Source organism: Rhodamnia argentea, chromosome 7 (genome assembly GCF_020921035.1).
Source record: "Rhodamnia argentea isolate NSW1041297 chromosome 7, ASM2092103v1, whole genome shotgun sequence".
NCBI lineage: Eukaryota > Viridiplantae > Streptophyta > Magnoliopsida > Myrtales > Myrtaceae > Rhodamnia > Rhodamnia argentea.
Genome location: NC_063156.1, coordinates 22,456,004 through 22,474,337, shown reverse-complemented (window position 1 = coordinate 22,474,337; position 18,334 = coordinate 22,456,004). Strand labels below are relative to the sequence as shown.

At 41.7% G+C, this 18,334-nt stretch overlaps 4 protein-coding genes and 1 non-coding gene across 6 annotated transcripts; 3 read left to right on the top strand and 2 right to left on the bottom strand.

The window, feature by feature from the left end:
• Positions 1-46: 46 nt before the first annotated feature.
• On the top strand, positions 47-127 carry TRNAL-AAG. Its single transcript has one exon. It is a non-coding gene; the product is annotated as a tRNA-Leu (tRNA).
• A 1,138-nt stretch (positions 128-1,265) lies between these two features.
• On the top strand, positions 1,266-5,076 carry LOC115734950 (NAP1-related protein 2-like). Its single transcript, XM_030665980.2, has 10 exons — positions 1,266-1,559; positions 2,143-2,265; positions 2,391-2,441; positions 2,615-2,686; positions 2,787-2,897; positions 3,002-3,063; positions 3,626-3,683; positions 3,792-3,848; positions 3,978-4,022; positions 4,789-5,076. Exons 1-10 carry the CDS (start codon positions 1,431-1,433, stop codon positions 4,843-4,845), a joined length of 765 nt encoding a protein of 254 aa, XP_030521840.1. The 5' UTR covers positions 1,266-1,430; the 3' UTR covers positions 4,846-5,076.
• Positions 5,077-6,036: 960 nt separating this feature from the next.
• Positions 6,037-8,186, top strand: LOC115734642 (40S ribosomal protein S9-2-like). Its single transcript, XM_030665508.2, has 3 exons — positions 6,037-6,189; positions 6,773-7,154; positions 7,734-8,186. Exons 1-3 carry the CDS (start codon positions 6,162-6,164, stop codon positions 7,915-7,917), a joined length of 594 nt encoding a protein of 197 aa, XP_030521368.1. The 5' UTR covers positions 6,037-6,161; the 3' UTR covers positions 7,918-8,186.
• Positions 8,187-9,364: 1,178 nt separating this feature from the next.
• LOC125316095 (transcription factor ILI4-like) lies at positions 9,365-10,325 on the bottom strand. The gene is made up of 2 exons (XM_048283235.1): positions 10,107-10,325; positions 9,365-9,552 (listed from the first exon to the last, which is right to left on the bottom strand). The coding sequence occupies exons 1-2, from the start codon at positions 10,218-10,220 to the stop codon at positions 9,394-9,396; spliced, it is 273 nt and encodes a 90-aa protein (XP_048139192.1). The 5' UTR covers positions 10,221-10,325; the 3' UTR covers positions 9,365-9,393.
• A 1,677-nt stretch (positions 10,326-12,002) lies between these two features.
• Positions 12,003-17,016, bottom strand: LOC115734641 (RINT1-like protein MAG2). 2 transcript variants are annotated; one of them, XM_030665507.2, is made up of 5 exons: positions 16,599-17,016; positions 16,222-16,311; positions 14,364-14,458; positions 13,798-14,211; positions 12,003-13,713 (listed from the first exon to the last, which is right to left on the bottom strand). In XM_030665507.2, the coding sequence occupies exons 1-5, from the start codon at positions 16,900-16,902 to the stop codon at positions 12,295-12,297; spliced, it is 2,322 nt and encodes a 773-aa protein (XP_030521367.1). In that variant the 5' UTR covers positions 16,903-17,016; the 3' UTR covers positions 12,003-12,294. The 2 variants fall into 2 exon arrangements, with proteins under 2 accessions (XP_030521367.1, XP_030521366.1); XM_030665506.2 differs by having other exon boundaries at positions 12,003-14,211.
• Positions 17,017-18,334: the final 1,318 nt, after the last annotated feature.

Here is an 18,334-nt window from a genome sequence, read left to right as displayed (position 1 = left end):
AAAAAATTGTTAAATGGATAATAATTAAAAAAGGTCAGCCGCCAAGGTGGAGATGGCCGAGTTGGTCTAAGGCGCCAGATTAAGGTTCTGGTCCGAAAGGGCGTGGGTTCAAATCCCACTCTCCACATTCTTCCTTCCTTTCCTTCGTCTTCTTCTCAAAATTAGAAAGAAAAACAGCCTTTTGCATGCTTTCGCATTTTCCAATTTTAATTAGTCCTACAAGCAATCAATGCTCCCGACTTCTTGCATGCGCTATCTTAATGATCTTCACCGTCAACTAATTAGCGATTAGGAAATCTCTTCACGAAGTTACGACCTAATTTAGCGATGAATTAACAATCTTATGGATTTATGACCTATCTATCGTGAGGCCATCTTTTGGATGGTATTACTACCCAATTTAGCGATGGGTTAGCGAACCCGTGACCTATCCATTGCTAGGCCATCATTTGGATAGCATTATAAAACTAAATCGACTTATATATACAAATATCATTAATTTGCGCTTGACTTGCAATAATATGAGTGGAGGATTACACTCAATATATGTAAGTTAAGTCTCTTTCCTTATGTTGGCGGTCAAGTTGAAAACATTGGGATTAAATTGCAAGATTGCCGATCCTTTTTTGAGAAAATGATGCAAGAGAGCGATTTTGATCTGACACGATTATTGAACGTGTGGTGTTCGGGCTATAGTTGAATTCAATTATAAATAGAAAAGGGGCAATACAAAAAGTTGATACGTTTCGTAAAATCGTCACGGAGATAATAAATATGTCGAATTTGGACTGAATCCTAACTTAACATGATATGATTACGACAACACGCGAAAATAGGAACTCACAGATTACGCATGACGTGCTGGAGTTGCCGGTTTGTACATTCTTTCTTACCTTAACCAAAATAACTCGTAACCAAGGCCATTGTCTAATAATAGACGAGTCATCTCTTAGCTTAGAACTTTAAAAGGGTTCCGCTTGCGGCAGCGCTAAGATAACTCCGACCGAGTAGATTCACTAACGTTGGAATGCCTTCGCCTTAAAGATCTACAACCGACCAACCAGATTAGGGCCGCAGCGCCGAAATGCCGAGAATACCCTCGCCGTCCCACGAATCAGTTCAAGATCCGCCGTCTGAGTTGTCAAACATCTGTTGGTCCACGTGTAAATCACCTTTTGTTCCTTCGATTAAATCCGAAAAGAAAAAAAGAAAAAGTAATTAACCTCATTACATAAACCCACCAAAAACCCTAACACAACACAGAGTACTTCTACTTCTGACTGAAGGCTTCGCTCTCTCTCCTCTCTCTCCTTTCATCAGAGCTGAGGGCAGTGTACCGCTGCAAGAAGCGAATTCAACTCCACACAATTTTCTCGACAGAGAGAGAGAGAGAGAGAGAGAGAGAGGCGGGGTTTCAGGGTTCGGTGAGAATGGTTGCAGACAAGGGGAAGAAGATGAAGGTGGGCGAGAAAGGGTCGGAGGACAACTCGGAGCAGATTGACGGAGAGCTCGTTCTCTCCATCGAGAAGCTGCAGGAGATCCAAGACGAGCTCGAGAAGGTTAATGCATTCCTAAAAACGTTGCCTTTGTTTCGACTCTGGATTAGTTGATGCGAAGATTCGGTTTTTTGAGCATGTGAAGAGATTTGGAATCTTCAGTCGCGGTTCTTTCTATGGGGTTGGATTCGTGTGATGTCTCTCCTTGGTGTTGAGATGGGAATGGATGGAGATGAAAAGAATTTAGTTCTTCTTTTTAATTATTCGTGGGAAAGAGAGATATTGTTCTTTCAATGGGGCAATTTAGTTGCAAGGACTACGTATCAGATTCCCGTGCGCTTTCCTTGTTTCTGTTCTTCTTTTCCTAAGAGCATTATGGGCTTTCTCTGATTCAATTTGTAGATTTTGGGATGATAAGCTGCTTGTCATCTAGTTGTCTGGTTTCACACTTTTGTAACCGTTCGAGTTATGTAGGGCTGTGATTACATCTTTTTGTAGCTTACGTTACAGAAGCGGGGTTGTCTCTGGGAAGTTGTTTGTTACTGCCGTTTGATTCAGTCCTTTACATTTTGTCGGTTGGATAAGAACCCATTAAAGAGAAGTAACTCATATTTTCTCACCCTTCTCTCCTTTTGACTCTTTCCAGATCAATGAGGAGGCCAGTGACAAAGTTTTGGAAGTAGAGCAGAAGTATAACGAGATAAGGAGGCCTGTCTATGATAAGAGGGGCGATATCATAAAATCGATTCCTGATTTCTGGCTGACCGCTGTCAGTAATCTCTCCTGATCTTTTTGCTACAATATGTTACAGTTCTGGTTAATTAAGGGATTTATGATAGCGTTGGCATTACCTGCCTAAGGGTCTTGTCTTAACTTACCTGTTTTTGTTTGTAGTTTCTGAGTCATCCCGCTCTCTGTGAACTTTTGACTGAGGACGACCAAAAGGTTTGTCTTGGATTATATCTAAACTTAAAGATCAGAAGTGATATTTATGAGCTTCTGAGATGCAATTTTCGTCGGGACTAGCGAGATTGAGTATTGACTGTTGAGGTCTCAGTCACTGTTTATGTGCTTTCACTGCTGACTTCATAGTCGATTTTTGTCATTTCGCTTTATAGATATTCAAGTATCTAAGCTCCCTTGAAGTGGAGGATTTTAAGGACGTAAAATCGGGATACTCTATAACCTTTGTGAGTTTGCTCAGCCTTCTTGCTATTCAATTTACTTCGGAAGAGCATCCTGTTTTTCTTTATGATGATCTAGCTAATTGTTTTCTCAATGTCTGTTTAGAACTTCAATCCCAATCCTTATTTCGAAGATGCCAAGCTTACGAAGACTTTTACCTTCCATGATGATGGAACAAAAATTACTGCCACCCCAATTAAGTGGAAGGAGGGTATGGTAGGTGCTCTCGAGTCTTGATGTCCATGCTTATGCATGTACTTTTTTTCTGGATTGCTCTTTTACTTTTGTGATTTTACTCAGTGGTGCTTGTTGATATATAGGGGTTGCCTAATGGTGTCTCTCATGAAAAGAAAGGAAATAAGCGACCTTTGACTGAGGAAAGGTAGGGCTTTTACTCCTACGCATCAATTAATTGAATGAAAGCGATCATTTTCCTTATATTGTTTTCCTTGTAATATTCCATAGTTACAAGATGAACTGTGTGGGGGATGTATCTTCCTCCTAAATTCAAGTTATTCTTTTTACCTGCAGTTTTGGCAAATAGTTTTATCATTTAACTTGTTTTTGCATTCTATTCCCAAGTATGATAGTTTGGAAGTTGCTTTATGCCTCCTCGTCTGGTTTGCTGTGGTTCAAAGTTGTTTTTTCCTTTAATTGTATTGTTATGAATGGAATGGAGAGGGTAAGACTCGAACCCGGAAAATCTTAAAACTTGGTGAGCTTGGACCACAGTTGGGCCAAGCCGTTGCTCCAAGTAGGGGTATGAAAATTGAGATATGCGAAGTGATGGTGTAGATATTACTTTTCTCTTCTTAATTGCTCATGCACGTCTTAATCATCAAATTCAGGAAAAAATGGCCTTTCTTTCGGTGAAAGACATACTCTGGATGACTTCGTCTGCTTGTTTCTTAATAATTAATTTGCGATTGCCATCCTGTGTGCAGCTTCTTTCACTGGTTTACTGATATTCAGCAGAAGGAAATGGAGGACATAAGTGATGAGGTGAGTTCCTTTTGGCTTATGTGGAAGCTTTATCTTGTCAAGGCTGGCAACTCCCAATTCTCTCGGGCGCTACATCTGTATAATGAGAGCTGATTTGACTTATTGCAGATAGCTGAGATCATTAAGGAGGATTTGTGGCCCAATCCACTTACTTATTTCAACAACGTAACTTTCTCTTTTTCCCTTTCTTCGTTAACCTCACTCATGTTATTTTTGGTCTCTTTCCCAATTATAATCTGAAGCTGTTATTCCTTCTCTCATGTTGTTTGGTACTTCACGAATGCTCTGACGCAGGATGCTGATGAGGAAGATTTTGATGGTGAAGACGATGATGAAGAGGTAAATGAACCTGTACTAAATTCCAAATGGATATATATGGCATTCCTCTATAATTATACTTTTAATTCTGTCTCTATTGCCCTTCGTCTTCTCTCTGTTCCACACCTGCTTTTTCCGATTGCTTGTGAATATGCTTATTGAGTATCGTGATTTTCTTCTAAATAAGAAATTTTCTGGGGCAAAATGACCTATGATGATATAGATGTTATTGATAATAGAACCTTTCAGAATTTCACAACTAGTTCATGTGTGCAAGTTCAATGTGAATCACTTGGAATAGTTAGTTAATAGGAAATGTTTTCATTATTGAGAACATTTTTCGTTCATTCATTGTTGTAAGCGATACGAGTGATGATTTTTAGAAAAATATTTTATAAACCATTCATTTTCCTCGAAACAAACGGAGCCTCAATCTTAAAAACCGTTTCATGTTCTATAGTTGGGATCATCCCTCATTTCAATCATGAAAGTCGAAACCAAGCGGTTCCTCATCTCACTAAGTATGCTTAATACTCTGCCTTTCTGATGTACTGTATCGCTTTAAACATGTCCGAGGTAAAAACCAGCTTTGCTGTTTCCCATAAATACATCATGCGGGTGCATGGATCCTCTCAGCCATGTTATGTGAGTGCATGAAGATCTGGTCTCTTTCTAATCTAAGATTCCCGTCAGTTCCACAATTGAAGAGAATGGGATGGTTAAGTTCTTTATGGCTCCATATCACAAGGTCACATTAATTCTCCCTGAATTGTTTCCAAACTCGCAGGAAAATGGCGATGGCTCGGAAGAAGACGACGAAGAAGAAGAGGATGAGGAGGACTGAGATGGCAAAGGGCGTCTCCTCTGCACGCATTATTATAATTTTTACTTCTATAGTAGGACCTTGGTAAGGTGGTCTTTTAGTGGCTATCGTAGTGAGCGCGAGTCTCCCTCTTGTTTTGGTTTTCTGTAATTTCTTCTCCATGGATTGCTGAGTGTTTTTTTAACGAGAATATTCGCCGTTTTCCTTTAAGGCTTCAGATTTACGCGCAGCGTGGATCAATATGTTTCCTTATCTGAGCCCCTCGATGATCAAACGTGTGACGCTGTACTCCGAGACGATTTCACTTTTAGCCATTGCGACATGACGTGTTGGTCGAGCTGTTTTTGTTTTGTGTTCCTCTGCAACTTTGTTTACAGGACGGTCATTTGTTGCAACCACTCAAAAGAAGTGGATTATTCTATGTGTTGGCAATGTAAACGCGAAAGTTCAGTGCTGAGAGCAGAAAACTGGCGACTAGTTACCCACATTTCATAACTCCTCTCCTTACCTCTTTCGATATCAAGCCATTTTAGTTGAAGTTTCTGGGTGGAGAAAGTGAGAGGGTCACCTGGAAGATTTCAAGTTTATGGCGATCTTCGGTCTTCCGGTGCTCTAAATTTCGGTACCTTGGGGTTCAAGAGATAAGCTGCTGCATGGGGGCAATAGGATCATGCAGTTTCATTTGGGCGACCAAATCAGCCAAGTTTGGATCTCGAGTTGAAGGGGGAGGGGATTGGCGCATGCACGCTCATCGACTCGCGTTCTAATTCAACTATTATAACTTGTATGTAGCATTAGGTTTGACGGTCCAGGCGAGATAACGGAGTTTAGGTTTGGGGAGAGCCGCGGTTCAATTAAATTTCGAGTCCATTGTCATCTACTGAGAGTGAAGGCACATGAATCGATTGCGTCCCTAATTTTTTTTAAGTACCAAGTTCGTATTTAACCGAGTTAATCGTCGGATTAGGAAACTTGTAACTTGAAAGCGTACTTAATAGAAAAAAAAAATATTTTTTTGTTTAGGATAAACTGGGCAATGTTTTCGACCGAAATAAAAAAAACGGGGTAATGTTAAGTTTTAAAAACATTGATTACTCATATATCAGCAGAAAAGTTAGAAACTCCTGGTCCAGCTTAAAAATGGAGGCCCATATCCCAAGCCCAATACGGAGACCAAGCCCAGCCTAAGCCCAAGATCAAGCCCGAGAGCCTTTGACGCAGTCCCACGAGAATTGAGGCATCATAACTAGGGTTTTCTCCAGTGTTCCCCCCCTTCATTCCGTGGAGTAGAGAAGTTACCAGACGGAGGCGCCACCGGCGGAGCAGAGTCAGAGACCATGGTTCACGTCTCCTTCTACCGCAACTGTGAGTGTTCTCTCTTTCTTCTTTCCTATGATTGTAGGTGTACTTCTTGTTCTTTCGGATGGATCTGCTTGCGTTTACGATCGCTTCGCTGTGTCTTGCCGTTCGAAGCAGTCCGCTCTTTCCATGGGGGATCTGCTGAGGAATGAAAATCGATTGCAATGATGTGAAGTTTTGTGGTCTCGGCGTCTAAGAGGGAGCTTGAGTTCCTTGCGCTGTCATGACGTGCATGTTTTTAGGATATAACGTCCGCCTGCTTTTGGCCGTGAGTATCAAATTTGGGAGTGCGTGTCTTTCGACTGAGTAGAGAAGTTCTACTTGTTTGTGGGATCGGCAATTGAAACTTCGCCGTCCACCCCGCGATCGTCACTGGGCTGCAAAGTACAGATCGTTGAGAAATTTCGTTTTTTGGGCAATCTTTTTAGTTTGGTTTCAAGAACGAGCCCGGATCGAGATAAACTGTTTGGTGCTTCTGTTCGTTTGGTTAGGATGCTGATTCGAATTCACAAGCTCTTCTTTGCCACTGACTAATGATTGGAGCGTGGGCTGATGCTTGATTTTTGCGTACCGTTTTGATTTGATGCAGATGGGAAGACATTCAAGAAGCCTCGCCGTCCATATGAGAAGGAGCGGCTGGATGCTGAGCTGAAACTTGTTGGTGAGTATGGGTTGAGGTGCAAGAGAGAGTTATGGAGGGTTCAGTACGTGCTGAGTAGGATCCGTAACAACGCCAGGATGCTTCTGACCCTTGATGAGAAGAACCCTCGTCGTATCTTTGAAGGCGAGGCCCTTCTTCGTCGGATGAACCGCTATGGGCTTCTAGATGAGAGCCAGAATAAGCTTGATTATGTCTTGGCCTTGACTGTGGAGAACTTCCTCGAGCGCCGCCTGCAGACATTGGTGTTCAAGTCTGGTATGGCCAAATCCATCCACCATGCCAGGGTGCTCATTAGGCAGAGGCATATCAGGTAAAGCTGTTTTGACATATCTCGATACGAGTGTTGTGTTATATGCTGTATGTGTGGATAATTTGACAGATCGTGATGCTAATTCACATCAGTATCTTCCTATCACTGGTTTTTGCCTGTGGTTATGACTTTACCAAGCTCCTGGATCTTGCTTTTAATGGCAACAATCCCCTGGCGAGAACAGAAAATGCTAAATACCAGCTCTAGAGTCTAGAATTCTGAAGTTTCATGTCAATGTCCTCTGATGTCAGTAGGTTAGGCAATTTGTCATTGCATGCATAGGAAGTTGTTTTTGATTTGGTCAAATAAACGATGTCGGTAGCTTTGATTAGTCAGTTAGATTGAAGTGCTGGTATTTATCTCTGTTGATGTAGTTATAGGGCATGCCCATCTAGAGCTATGACTCTCTGTGAATTATCTGTGGTGTGTTATTTTCGTGGTATATGCTGTAGTTCTTTTTTATTTGCATTAATGAAATAAATAAAATAATGCCTACTGCGTCACAGTGTTTCAGCCTGCTATCATGCTATTGACTATGTTTTTGTTGTCATGATGTTGGATCTCGTTTTGGGCTGGCAGGGTTGGTAGGCAAGTCGTGAACATCCCGTCCTTCCTGGTGAGGGTTGATTCACAAAAACATATTGATTTCTCACTGACTAGTCCATTCGGTGGTGGGCGACCTGGAAGGGTAAAGAGAAAGAACCAAAGGGCGGCCGCCAAGAAGGCTACTGGTGGTGATGGAGATGAAGAGGATGAGGATTAAACTACAGGCTGTTCTGTTAGGAGGACTGGTGCTTAGTGAATTATCTATTGCCCAACCTCGTCCTGCTGTTTCTATTTTGCTTAAAATGCTGTTGCTTTAGTTTGAGAACTTTAAGCTTTGTTGATGTTTGGCCGATTACTCATGTGACTTAAAGTGCCGGGTCATCATCTTGTGTTGAGATCCTTCACCTTATTTGTGGTCTGAACTTTTGTACTCTGGAAAGATATTTCAATTATTAGAGTAGAGGATGAGAATTTTGATTGGGAAAATGTCTTTTGGTCTGATTGATTTCAAGAGATGAGGCAGTTGAATTACAGGTGATTACTTAGTAGTCCGAGTTCAGTTAATTGCGACTTCTAGCTGAAGAAACTTATGAGGGATTCATTTGCCTAATTGAAACGGATCATGACCCTTTCTCCATGGAGACATATATGGGTGCAAAATACTCACTCTGAAGACATTTTCTCAATCTTGATCTCGATCTCGAATGATCTACATGCTTTTTGCACTGGAATTTGTCGAGTTCCTTCCATTAAAGGCTATTAGTGAACAGGGATTGTGAGAGATGTTTCACTCAAAATATTTTTGTTATTGCTTGACACATATTGCCAAAAAACGGATCCCGGTTGATTTACACTTTATGAGAATATACACTAGCTAACAGCCCACCATCTTCTTCATGTCGGGGATTTTTCACAAAGACTTGCCATGAGGAAAGAACAAAGAAAGAATGGATCTTGTAGGATTCAATAACTCCTCTTTTCCTTTTTGACCATAATCACTCAAAAGACTTCTAAAGAAATTGTCTTTAGGATCATCAGCTTCATTTCAAACTCACGATGGCTTTCATTGCATGCAAACGGCAAAAGAAGCGGTTGCTGTACCTTTGACCCGTTCTGTGCTTTTTTCCCCATGTGTTGCAGCGATATCCTTCAGTTGACCACTCTGCAAATTAATTTAGTCCATTAATCAACAAGCCTCTTGCATTGGCCTTGTTTGTTTTGTCTGCTTGTGTTCTCATTACCTAAAAATTTTATTTAAGTATATCGACCGACGACTTTATCGATTTATCAATTCCATAAGAGGATGCCTCTGGTCATTAACTGTATCTATCAACGTACTATGTGGGGCATACTTCGATGTTCATATCACAACTATTAGCACCTAGTTAGCAATATCTAAAACACGTAAAGGACAAAGAAGATTGAGCTTTTCTTTCGTTCTTTTTGGCTCTTCCCTTCTTTTTCTTACTAGTGGAGAGAGTGGGTGCTACACAAAATCAGATTTTAAGTGGACTCCAGACTGAAAGTTTGGGGAAAGAAGAAACTTAAATTTAGGTGTAGACAATACAAAACATGTCTCTCTCTGAAGGGTTGTCTTCAAACCAACCAACAGATGTAGAGAGAGAGAGAGAGAGAGAGAGAGAGAGAGAGAGAGAGAGAGAGAGAGAGAGAGAGAGAAGCAAAGACGAAGGGTTTATTGTAGAAGAACAGTTCTAAGAAGTTGGGCATCGACACTAGATATCTCCATATTATCCAACAGCGAGGTCAGTCTTTCGCTCAGCTCATCCATCTCTCTGTGTAGCCTCCGAATGTAACTGCATGTTTCCTTCAAAATCTTTGATGGGGCTACTACCTGTTGCCAACAAAAAACAGAAACCCTTTTATATGATATGCCAAATTCAAGAGGAAGAAGGAAAAAACAAGATCTTTTCGTGGCGAAAATTGGTTGTCATTGTGTATATGTACGAAGAAGTTGGAAGATTTGCATGGAAGGCACTCAGATTCACATCATAATTCAATGCTTCGTTGAAGCTGCTTGTCATTATAGTCTCTTTGAGTTGCACTCGGATTAGCGCAGCCGAATTAAGACCTTTTGTTTCTTCCTTAGGGCCTTTTCCACTATTTAGTTCCATTTTCTTTTTCCCCTTTTTCTGGTCAATATTATTCTTCTGACCCATCTACGCTGAACCTAGAGCTGCAAATTTTGACGAAAATGAAAAGGACAAGGAAAAGGAAAAGGAAAAGAAAAAGAAAAACTTGTGTTGAATAGGTGCTGCTGCAAAATTCAAGACATTAGTCATTTTCATTTTTGTACTGTGCCACTAACAAGAAGTTGGAAGTAGAAGGCAAGGGGAGAAAGAGCAAGAAGAAGAAGAAGAAGAAGAAGAAGTCCTAGTTGTCCTATACCCTTCCATTGTTTCTCCTTTGCTCAAGCTGAGGAAGCAGAGCCTGTAACTTGAAGATGAGGTTATTGATCTCATCTTCTGTGAACTGAGAGGTTCTTGATCTCCTTGTGGACATGATCACCGATCGCTGATCAACCCGCCGACCCAACTCTCTTCTTTCACTCAAGCCTCTCACAAAAGCTTTCAGAAACTAGCCGGGGAAGTGTACATGGCAGCAATAGGGAAGCTTATAAAGGGAGAGAGAGAGAGAGAGACTAAGACACGTGATGGTAGTTGGGAAAGACACATCAAACATGGAACAAGTGAGTTTTAGTAAAACCTGAGAAGGGCCCAATTTGTCCCACATCTTCACATGCAAATGGGTCCAGCAAATTTTGCCAATTCAGTCATTGGGAAAAAAAAAATTGCCACTCAAGTGCGTGATCTAATGTAAGGTAGGTCGCTTCTTAATAATTCGCAATGCATGGATACGTGTCATTTCGTGAGCTTAAGTTTCGCAATCTAATTTGTGTTTCGATGTTTACATGCTACCAAGAAGATACCTTGTCGCATGTTGGCATTTGTTTAGGGCCAAGACACAGTCCCCCTGCACAGCTTTCTTGTTACAAATCATTTACATAAACATTTGGGTCTTGTCCGACACCATTTGTTCTGTCTTTGGGTCCTTGGTTCACAATATATCACACCACCCATATTCTATTTCACAGTGTCACGGTTGGCAATTTTCCTCACACGAACACGACAACACATTTTGAAATGGTATTTAGGGTTTGGGAAACTTGGGAGGACGGCAAATGAGTTCGTGTGCTAGCACACCTGAAAAGAGAGAGAGAGAGAGAGAGAGAGAGAGAGAGAGAGAGAATCTCTTAGCCAAACTTCAATTTGAAACAGGGGAAACCTCTGCGGCATATATCTAGATAAGTTTTGTCTGGAGAGGAGTGGCTTTCAAAGAAGTCATGTTTAAAGCTCCCGCTAGCCGTCATGATTGAACCAAACCAATTGAAAAAGAGCTAATGACAAACTTTTATGTCTCATGCCCTTGACGTAAGAACTTAGCCTTCTACTGCAACAGAGTTTTGTCATACTCTCTCGATGTTGGTTTGGATTTCTACATTAATACAAATAAAAAAAAAATAGCAACATCAATTTATCCGAAGCTGAGTGGTGCATGGAAAACAATAACCAATTGGCTCAATCAAGGCGATTAATGGATCTGCACAAAGTTGGATTCCTCTAATTTCAAAGAGCAAGTAATTTCAACGTTGTGATGACCCATTTGAATCCGATGGAAGAAGATGAAATAAAAAGAAAGGATGTGACGAGGCATGCGAAAAGCAGGGAGAGTGACTAAAACTACACACGAAAGGCCTTCTACGGGGAAAAGCCCAATAATTGGAGATCTTGGCCTCATCTACCAAACCCCTATCTCGCCCCTAAATTCTCGGCAAACTGTCGCGGCTACGTCCCATGATTGACCTGCCACGTGGCGCACTCCCAGGGGTGCGTTGCCCTTGACACGTCATGCCCTTGCCCCTGCTGGTTGACATGGACAGGCCGTGGGAAATATTCGTGTAAGAAAAGACGTTGCTCTGCTGTCCGACCACGACGTTTCAGGTGTCTATGGTTGCGAAAATAGAGCCAAGCATCGAAATAGGTGACGACGGTTCGTCCTTCCCAATTCGGGAGAAACAAAATCAGCGTTCACATTAGCAAGTAAAGACAATGGCAGGTTCAACCGATCATTGCAGCTAATCGCAATTAAGTCATCATCTTAAGCATTTTTCATTGCAGCTTAACGTCTCGCTTTGCAGCTTTTCTGGGTGAATCTTTTACCAACTTCGGAAGCTCTTGGGCATAAATGAATTCCCATCAAAGCACAAAATGTGGGAGCATAAAATAACATCAAAGGTCACTTCTTTTGTTTCAATGTTCACACCCCAATATACACAGGACAGGAGAGAAGAGTAGCCAATACATGGGAGTATGCCTGTCATGTCCATGTGCGGTCAATTCTTCTCCCCGATTCAAACGGAAGAACATGTTGCTGACAGGATTTTATTGAGCTTCCTTCGAGAAAACAATGAGTGAATTTAAGAATATGATACACCGATTGTGTCGTCACCTAGGTACATTGTTCTTGTCTCTTCTCTAACGCTACGGGGTTAATGAGAGATTGTGCTTCGGAAACTTCAGCTCGTAAAGACCCGGTTCTTTGCGATCTTTTCTGCCTCAAAGACTCTCAAATGACTAATGCCCTCCTCCTTTAACCTTTCCAGCCCTCCCGCTAGGATATCTTTAACTTGCTTCTCTCCCATCCTAAGCAACTTCAGACCTTCACATACTCTCAGAAAAAACCCTTCGGGTCGTAGACACCAAGCGCGAAATACCCCAAACAAGACTTCCATGTCGCTACTTAGCCTTTCAATGCCTCCGTCGTAAAATTTCATGTTACTCAGTAGAAGACCGTTTGAAATAGACTGATCCAAACCTTCAGCCACTTTCCTCCACACCATTACAAAGTCCATCCCGTTTAAGCTTTCCTCTATTATCGACATTTTACCCTGCAAATGATCAAGGGCATCGACCAAAGTCCTAGACACTGTCGAACCTTCTTCAGACTTTCCCTGCCACTGTTTCCTGTTCCTTATGTAATCTCGAGAGCTAACATCGAAACCCCTCAAGACAACAACTGATATTTTCTCAACCCATTCCACTATGAACTCTTCCAACTTCCAGATCTCCTTGTCGAAGACACCACTTCCTGGTCCATACACCGTTCCATCAAAATCACCTTCTTCTGCTTGCGATTTTCCAGGTTCATCACCTACCCTCAACCCCATCTCGATAAAAAAGACATCCTCACACCATTCTCTCAAAACAGATTCAACATAGCGTGCAGCATTAACAGAATTGGCAACTTTGATAAGGGCACTGTCATCTGTCAATGCGGTCAATCCTTCGGCTTCTTGGCACCTGACAAGCAAGCAATCCAAAAACTTAAGTATTATAGGTGCACCGACTAACTTGAGAAACTTAGACCTGAGAGGAATGTTGGGTAGAGACCGTGAGCGATCCACAACAGATGACAGACGCCGAAGGAAGAAATCTGAAACAAGGGGGGACCTGAAATCTTCTGGACCAGACACAAGAACAACTCCCTGAACTTTCTTTGTCCAATTTCTCTCATTATCAACATCGGCTTTCAACTTGTCCAGCGTGTCACTGAGCTCAATTGCTGCCCATAACTCAAGCCAATCAGGTCGATCACAGAAGACTGATAAAGAGGAAAGCTTCTGCAAATTGCTTTCATCCATAAGAGAGAATGAGATCCCAGAATTAGCTATAAGGGATCTTATTTGCTTATCGAAAGAAATCATCAAGTCAATGAGATGGAGCCACGATGTTCTAGCTTTTGATCTAACACCGGTGATGCTCTCTTCTTCCAGTTGGCTGGCATAGAGGGGGAATATCTCTTTTGCCAAGTATGTTGACAAGGCAGAAACCATCGAGGTGATCCATTCTTCTCTGCAGCTGTACCCTGCTAGCATTGCTTCGTCAACCAGTGGTTGCAACAATTCATCCATAGAATCCACATAATCCCTTGTAATCTTATAAACAAGAGCAAAAACAAATTCTGGTTTATCAATCCACTTCGAAAAATGACGTTCGGACGCAAGCGATACAGGATTTACAAGCTCCTCAATTGCCCAAAGTGGCTGATGGAGAGCGATTTCCCGATTACGCCCTTCAAGTTGGCGAGATCTTCTTCTTCTCTGCAACTGCTGAAGGTGGCATAAGGAGAGAAAATTTTCACAGTATTGGCGCTTGAGATCCCCTTGCATCGTTAATAGAGGATTTGGGACTGCTGTTAACCTCCCTGCATCTGGATTTGCAGAAGTCGAAGCGGAAAGAGGCGGTGGCCATCCAAGTGAAGCAAGAAAGGCCCGGTGATCTGCTACGGCCTGCGGTCTCAAAATGGCTAAAGCCCGATCAATTCTGTGATCAATTGCACACACAAGATGCGTCCATCGAGGCCGTAGCTTTGAGACTTGAGTTGTAACACCTTCTATTTCATTGAGTGTTCTTATAGCATGCATGCGCACCTCCTGCAATGACAAGATTTTACCTATTTCACTAACTTTCATGCAATAAATTCAAGTTTGTATGTGCTGGAATAAAAAAATTTGAATTGTGGGAATATGCATAGTTATGTATGAATCCGACACCACTAAATATTTATATCAAGATTGGTTCTCACTTCGGAACTTTGCGCAAATGAATGCTTTCTTTTCAAAGTCGAAGAAACTGCTTCCTCAACATCACCGATCAAACTGTCCAGCTTTAATGCTGTCTCTGGGAGACAAAACACAAAAAGTATATGTGAGTATTCCCACTAGTGATACATCAAGAGAGGACTGCTTTGTTTGGCGTCACAAAAAATGCATCAGCCAACTAATACGGAGGGTCACCTGTTTGACCATAGAAAGTCCAACTGTAAAGAGACCAACAAAGAAATAGAAGAAAAAGATGCGCTTTAATGAAATGGAAACACCAATTGTAAAACTGGTAAGCAGGGGCCAATAAACACATGCATCAGTGGAGCAATCTATTATTTCTCGAATTTATATCCACCCAAACGACCCACCCTCTGCCATCTCCAAGAAGAAATGTTAAAAGTACAGGAAAACCATACAGAAAGGGAAAGTTTCTCTCGGTCTCCCACTATATCTCTCTCTGTAGATTCTAAACATGAAGGCCAGCATATGGACCTTTACTTGGAAGAATTAGCAAAAACCATGATTTGCTTATCAAATGATACATCTCATGCTCTAAAGACTACCAGCAAAGCTCTTGGCAAAACAAAGTTTGATAGAAGCAAATGTTTCCAATCCATTTTCTTTGTTAGAAGTGCACTAGAAATCTTAAAACCATTGTACGAAGTATACCTACGTCCTAAAACTTCTCAATCAATCATTTACCTATCACACCTTTTTAACCTGGTTCAATTAAGTATTTTCGGCAACTTATCTCGTGGGAATATCACACATGGCATACCTTTTAAAATGCCACGCGTCACTTTCCAGGTAGAGAAACCACTGGATATCCATGTTGTATAAATTCAAAAAGTGTTAGGACTTAAATGGTTGATTCCTTACAGAAGTTTTATGACTTTTTAATGAATTTCACCCCATTTTTTCCCATGTAATGTGGCCCCTGAAGTCTGCTAGTGGCAATGTTGATAAGTAACTTTGTGATAGAACATCAAAACTGAAGAGGTCTGCACAGTCGATCTTTAAAAGGCTAACATCAGTATTTAGCAATGGTCCTTAGGAGTAAGCCCTGATGAATTAAAGAATTCCATGACGATGCCAGCACAACAGTATAGTGTTGAATCTCACGAGAGGCCAAAACCTCTCTGCCATGCAAATTCAACATACTACTCTATTGTAGCAGGCAAAACCCATGGAGACCCACTATCGGTCTGTAACACATGCCAAGACTTTTTTTGCAACAAAACAGGCCTAAAAAATTTTTGGAGAACATTCATAATCTTTTAGTTTTTGATTGTCAAATAGTAGATGAGAAACTCCGCTCTTTATTAATAGGGCAAAATTAAACAGTCCTCGTTGGCATTGAAGCTTGACTGATAACCATGGAATAAGGCTTCAATTATAGTCCTAGGTCTGAGGCTGAATCCCAAGCAATTTTGATTCGGAAGATCCCACATCAACAAACTAATACAGACACTAATTTTACTAAACAACCTCCAATTTCATCTCAATGATTTATTTGTTTATTTAGCCTATGCTTCCAAATAGAACTCACATAAACTGTTCGGGATTTGGCTGTAGCCCTCAATGGCAAATAGCCCAATTCAGATTCTCATATCTGTCTAATAAAAAGTGCTTAAGTATTCATGTCACAACGAAACCACCGCCACTAAAGACTTCTACAACTCGGCCTTCATTGGCTACATAGAATTTACAATAACAAATCCCTGATAAATTTATCCATGTTGACTTGCACTATCATCAATAGAGGGGATTGAAATTTAATGGAGAAATCTTGAAACTCATTGAATGCACCCGAATATCTCAAGAAATTTAAAAACTCACCAGCATACGCTCGCACCATCTCCACCCTCGCCACCTCCTTAGCCAGTGCTGGCAACTCTTCTCCCAGTATTTTCCTCCCTCCTCCTCCATCTACACACAATCGGCCAGAACACAATCATCAAAATAACCAAGGACTCAGTCAATTTCAACCATTCAATCTAGATAGTGCTTCACATGTTAAGAAACGGTCTATACGACCAGAAACAATTCTTATTGATAAACTTCATCAGTATCGCCACCTCGATTACACGTCACAAAATGCAGCGACATAGAAAAAGTCCAGAGTCGAGTCCTTCAACTTGCAGATTATGTAACATATGAGACACGGAAGAAATTACAATACTTTACGTTCATGTCATTTCAACGAAGAGTCGAACCTGATAGAGAATCGAATGGGCCAACCAATGAGAGAAGCTCGACGAACTTCGCACTGATGCCACCGAGAGAGCCGTGAACGCGATCAGAGAACGAACTGTAAGCTGCGAGATTTACTTCGAGCCTCGACCTCAATTCCACTAAGCTTCGGTCCAAATCGCGACACTGCGTCTCAAGGCCCGCAACGAGGTCACTCGCCAGCGAGAGAGCTTCCCTCTCGCGGAGCTCGCCGTCGAGGAAAGAGATCACGGCGCGTGATAGGCCGGAGACCGGAGGGAGAGCCGGCGCGGTTGGCGTTGGATCCATGGTCAAGCCATCGACGGAGGTCGTCGAGCGCGAAGATATGATTCGCCGGCGACGAGTATTTCGGGGATTTCAGCACACGAATGGAGAGAGAGAGAGAGAGAGAGAGAGAGAGCAGTCGTTTGCTTCCACGGAGAAGGTAACTCGACGGGCTCAGGATCGAGTCAGACTCGGGTCGGGTCGATAGGAGATTATCGGGCCCGGTCATAGGCCCTCTCGATCTGGGCCGGCGTGATGAGTAGGTTATTTCCTTATATGGACTTTGAGGCCACCTAAGCCCACGGACCCATTCTTTATTCCAATCGAGGCCCATAATGAGCCCGCCAGGCCTACTGCGTTCTGAGGTCAATTGGAGCCTCACTACATTTGGGCTTTGGGCTTACATTACTGGCCTTTTCTCACGGTAATTTTTTTTTTTGGGGTCCAAATTCTCATGGTAATTGACCTTTGCATTTTCGTTTTTTTTTTGGTTTTATAGTTTGTAAGACTTTCTTTTTGATCGCAAGACTACACATGATTACTTGCTGATAACGAAGTCGAGTTTCGCTTTCCCCTATTTTAGCAAAGGTGGATACGTAGGCAATTCCTTAACTATGCTCGTGTTGTGACAGAGCACACCGAAGTACGAAAGAGCGCCGCAAGAAAATGGGAAGCAAATATCGAGTACCTTAAAATTTGTTTCATCAGAACTTAGTCGTTGATAAAAAAATCAACTCGCGCGCTTACTAGCAAAACCATATCCTAGCATGCGTTATCGATCACAAAAAAGTTGAATTTGTAATTCACGTTCTTTTTTCTTTCTTTCTCTTTTTTTTTTTATCATGTCATAGCAATCATTCCGAGCGCCATTTAAAGATTTCTGCTGTGTCAATTGGGATAATGAGTGATAGATAAGAACGTTTATTTTTTTTCCGCCGCGCCTTTGTATGCGAAGAAACACCCTCCAAATAGACTAAATATAGATGTAGATAAACGTTCATTGGGCCAAAGAATAAGTACAAAAGACCTTAGATGGCGATGGCATGGCGTGTGTTAGTTTTAGGGGAAATGAATGTTTCCAATCTAGAGTCATTCCGACCCAATAATTCCTTTCTCTACCATCCACCGAAATTTTATAAAAGAAGAAGGTTTGAACACAGATCCTCAAGAGCCAACTGCATTAAACCGTCGGCTATGTAGCATTGACACGACATGGGACGCGGGACACGACACGGGACGCGGGACACGACACGACACGATACGCCGGCATGTGATCTCTAAAAAAAAATATAAAATTCCGACACGTCGGGACACGTTTTATATTTGTTATGATTTTATAAATAAATAAATAAATAATAAAAAAGAGCCGTACGATACATAGTCCGTGAGGTACTGACTTGTTTTCAGTATCATGACCAACACATTCTCTCCCACTTAGTTCGCGCTTTTCATTTAC

Coding starts and splice junctions, on each gene's coding strand:
- LOC115734950 (XM_030665980.2), top strand. CDS start 1,431: ATGGTTGCAGACAAGGGGAAGAAGATGAAGGTGGGCGAGAAAGGGTCG. Junction 2,442..2,614: donor TGACTGAGGACGACCAAAAG/GTTTGTCTTGGA, acceptor TTCGCTTTATAG/ATATTCAAGTATCTAAGCTC. Junction 3,684..3,791: donor TGGAGGACATAAGTGATGAG/GTGAGTTCCTTT, acceptor GACTTATTGCAG/ATAGCTGAGATCATTAAGGA.
- LOC115734642 (XM_030665508.2), top strand. CDS start 6,162: ATGGTTCACGTCTCCTTCTACCGCAACT. Junction 6,190..6,772: donor CGTCTCCTTCTACCGCAACT/GTGAGTGTTCTC, acceptor GATTTGATGCAG/ATGGGAAGACATTCAAGAAG. Junction 7,155..7,733: donor ATTAGGCAGAGGCATATCAG/GTAAAGCTGTTT, acceptor TTGGGCTGGCAG/GGTTGGTAGGCAAGTCGTGA.
- LOC125316095 (XM_048283235.1), bottom strand. CDS start 10,220: ATGTCCACAAGGAGATCAAGAACCTCTCAGTTCACAGAAGATGAGATC. Junction 9,553..10,106: donor AAAGGAGAAACAATGGAAGG/GTATAGGACAAC, acceptor TGTTGGCAACAG/GTAGTAGCCCCATCAAAGAT.
- LOC115734641 (XM_030665506.2), bottom strand. CDS start 16,902: ATGGATCCAACGCCAACCGCGCCGGCTCTCCCTCCGGTCTCCGGCCTA. Junction 16,312..16,598: donor CCCATTCGATTCTCTATCAG/GTTCGACTCTTC, acceptor GATTGTGTGTAG/ATGGAGGAGGAGGGAGGAAA. Junction 14,459..16,221: donor GATGGTGCGAGCGTATGCTG/GTGAGTTTTTAA, acceptor TTTGTCTCCCAG/AGACAGCATTAAAGCTGGAC.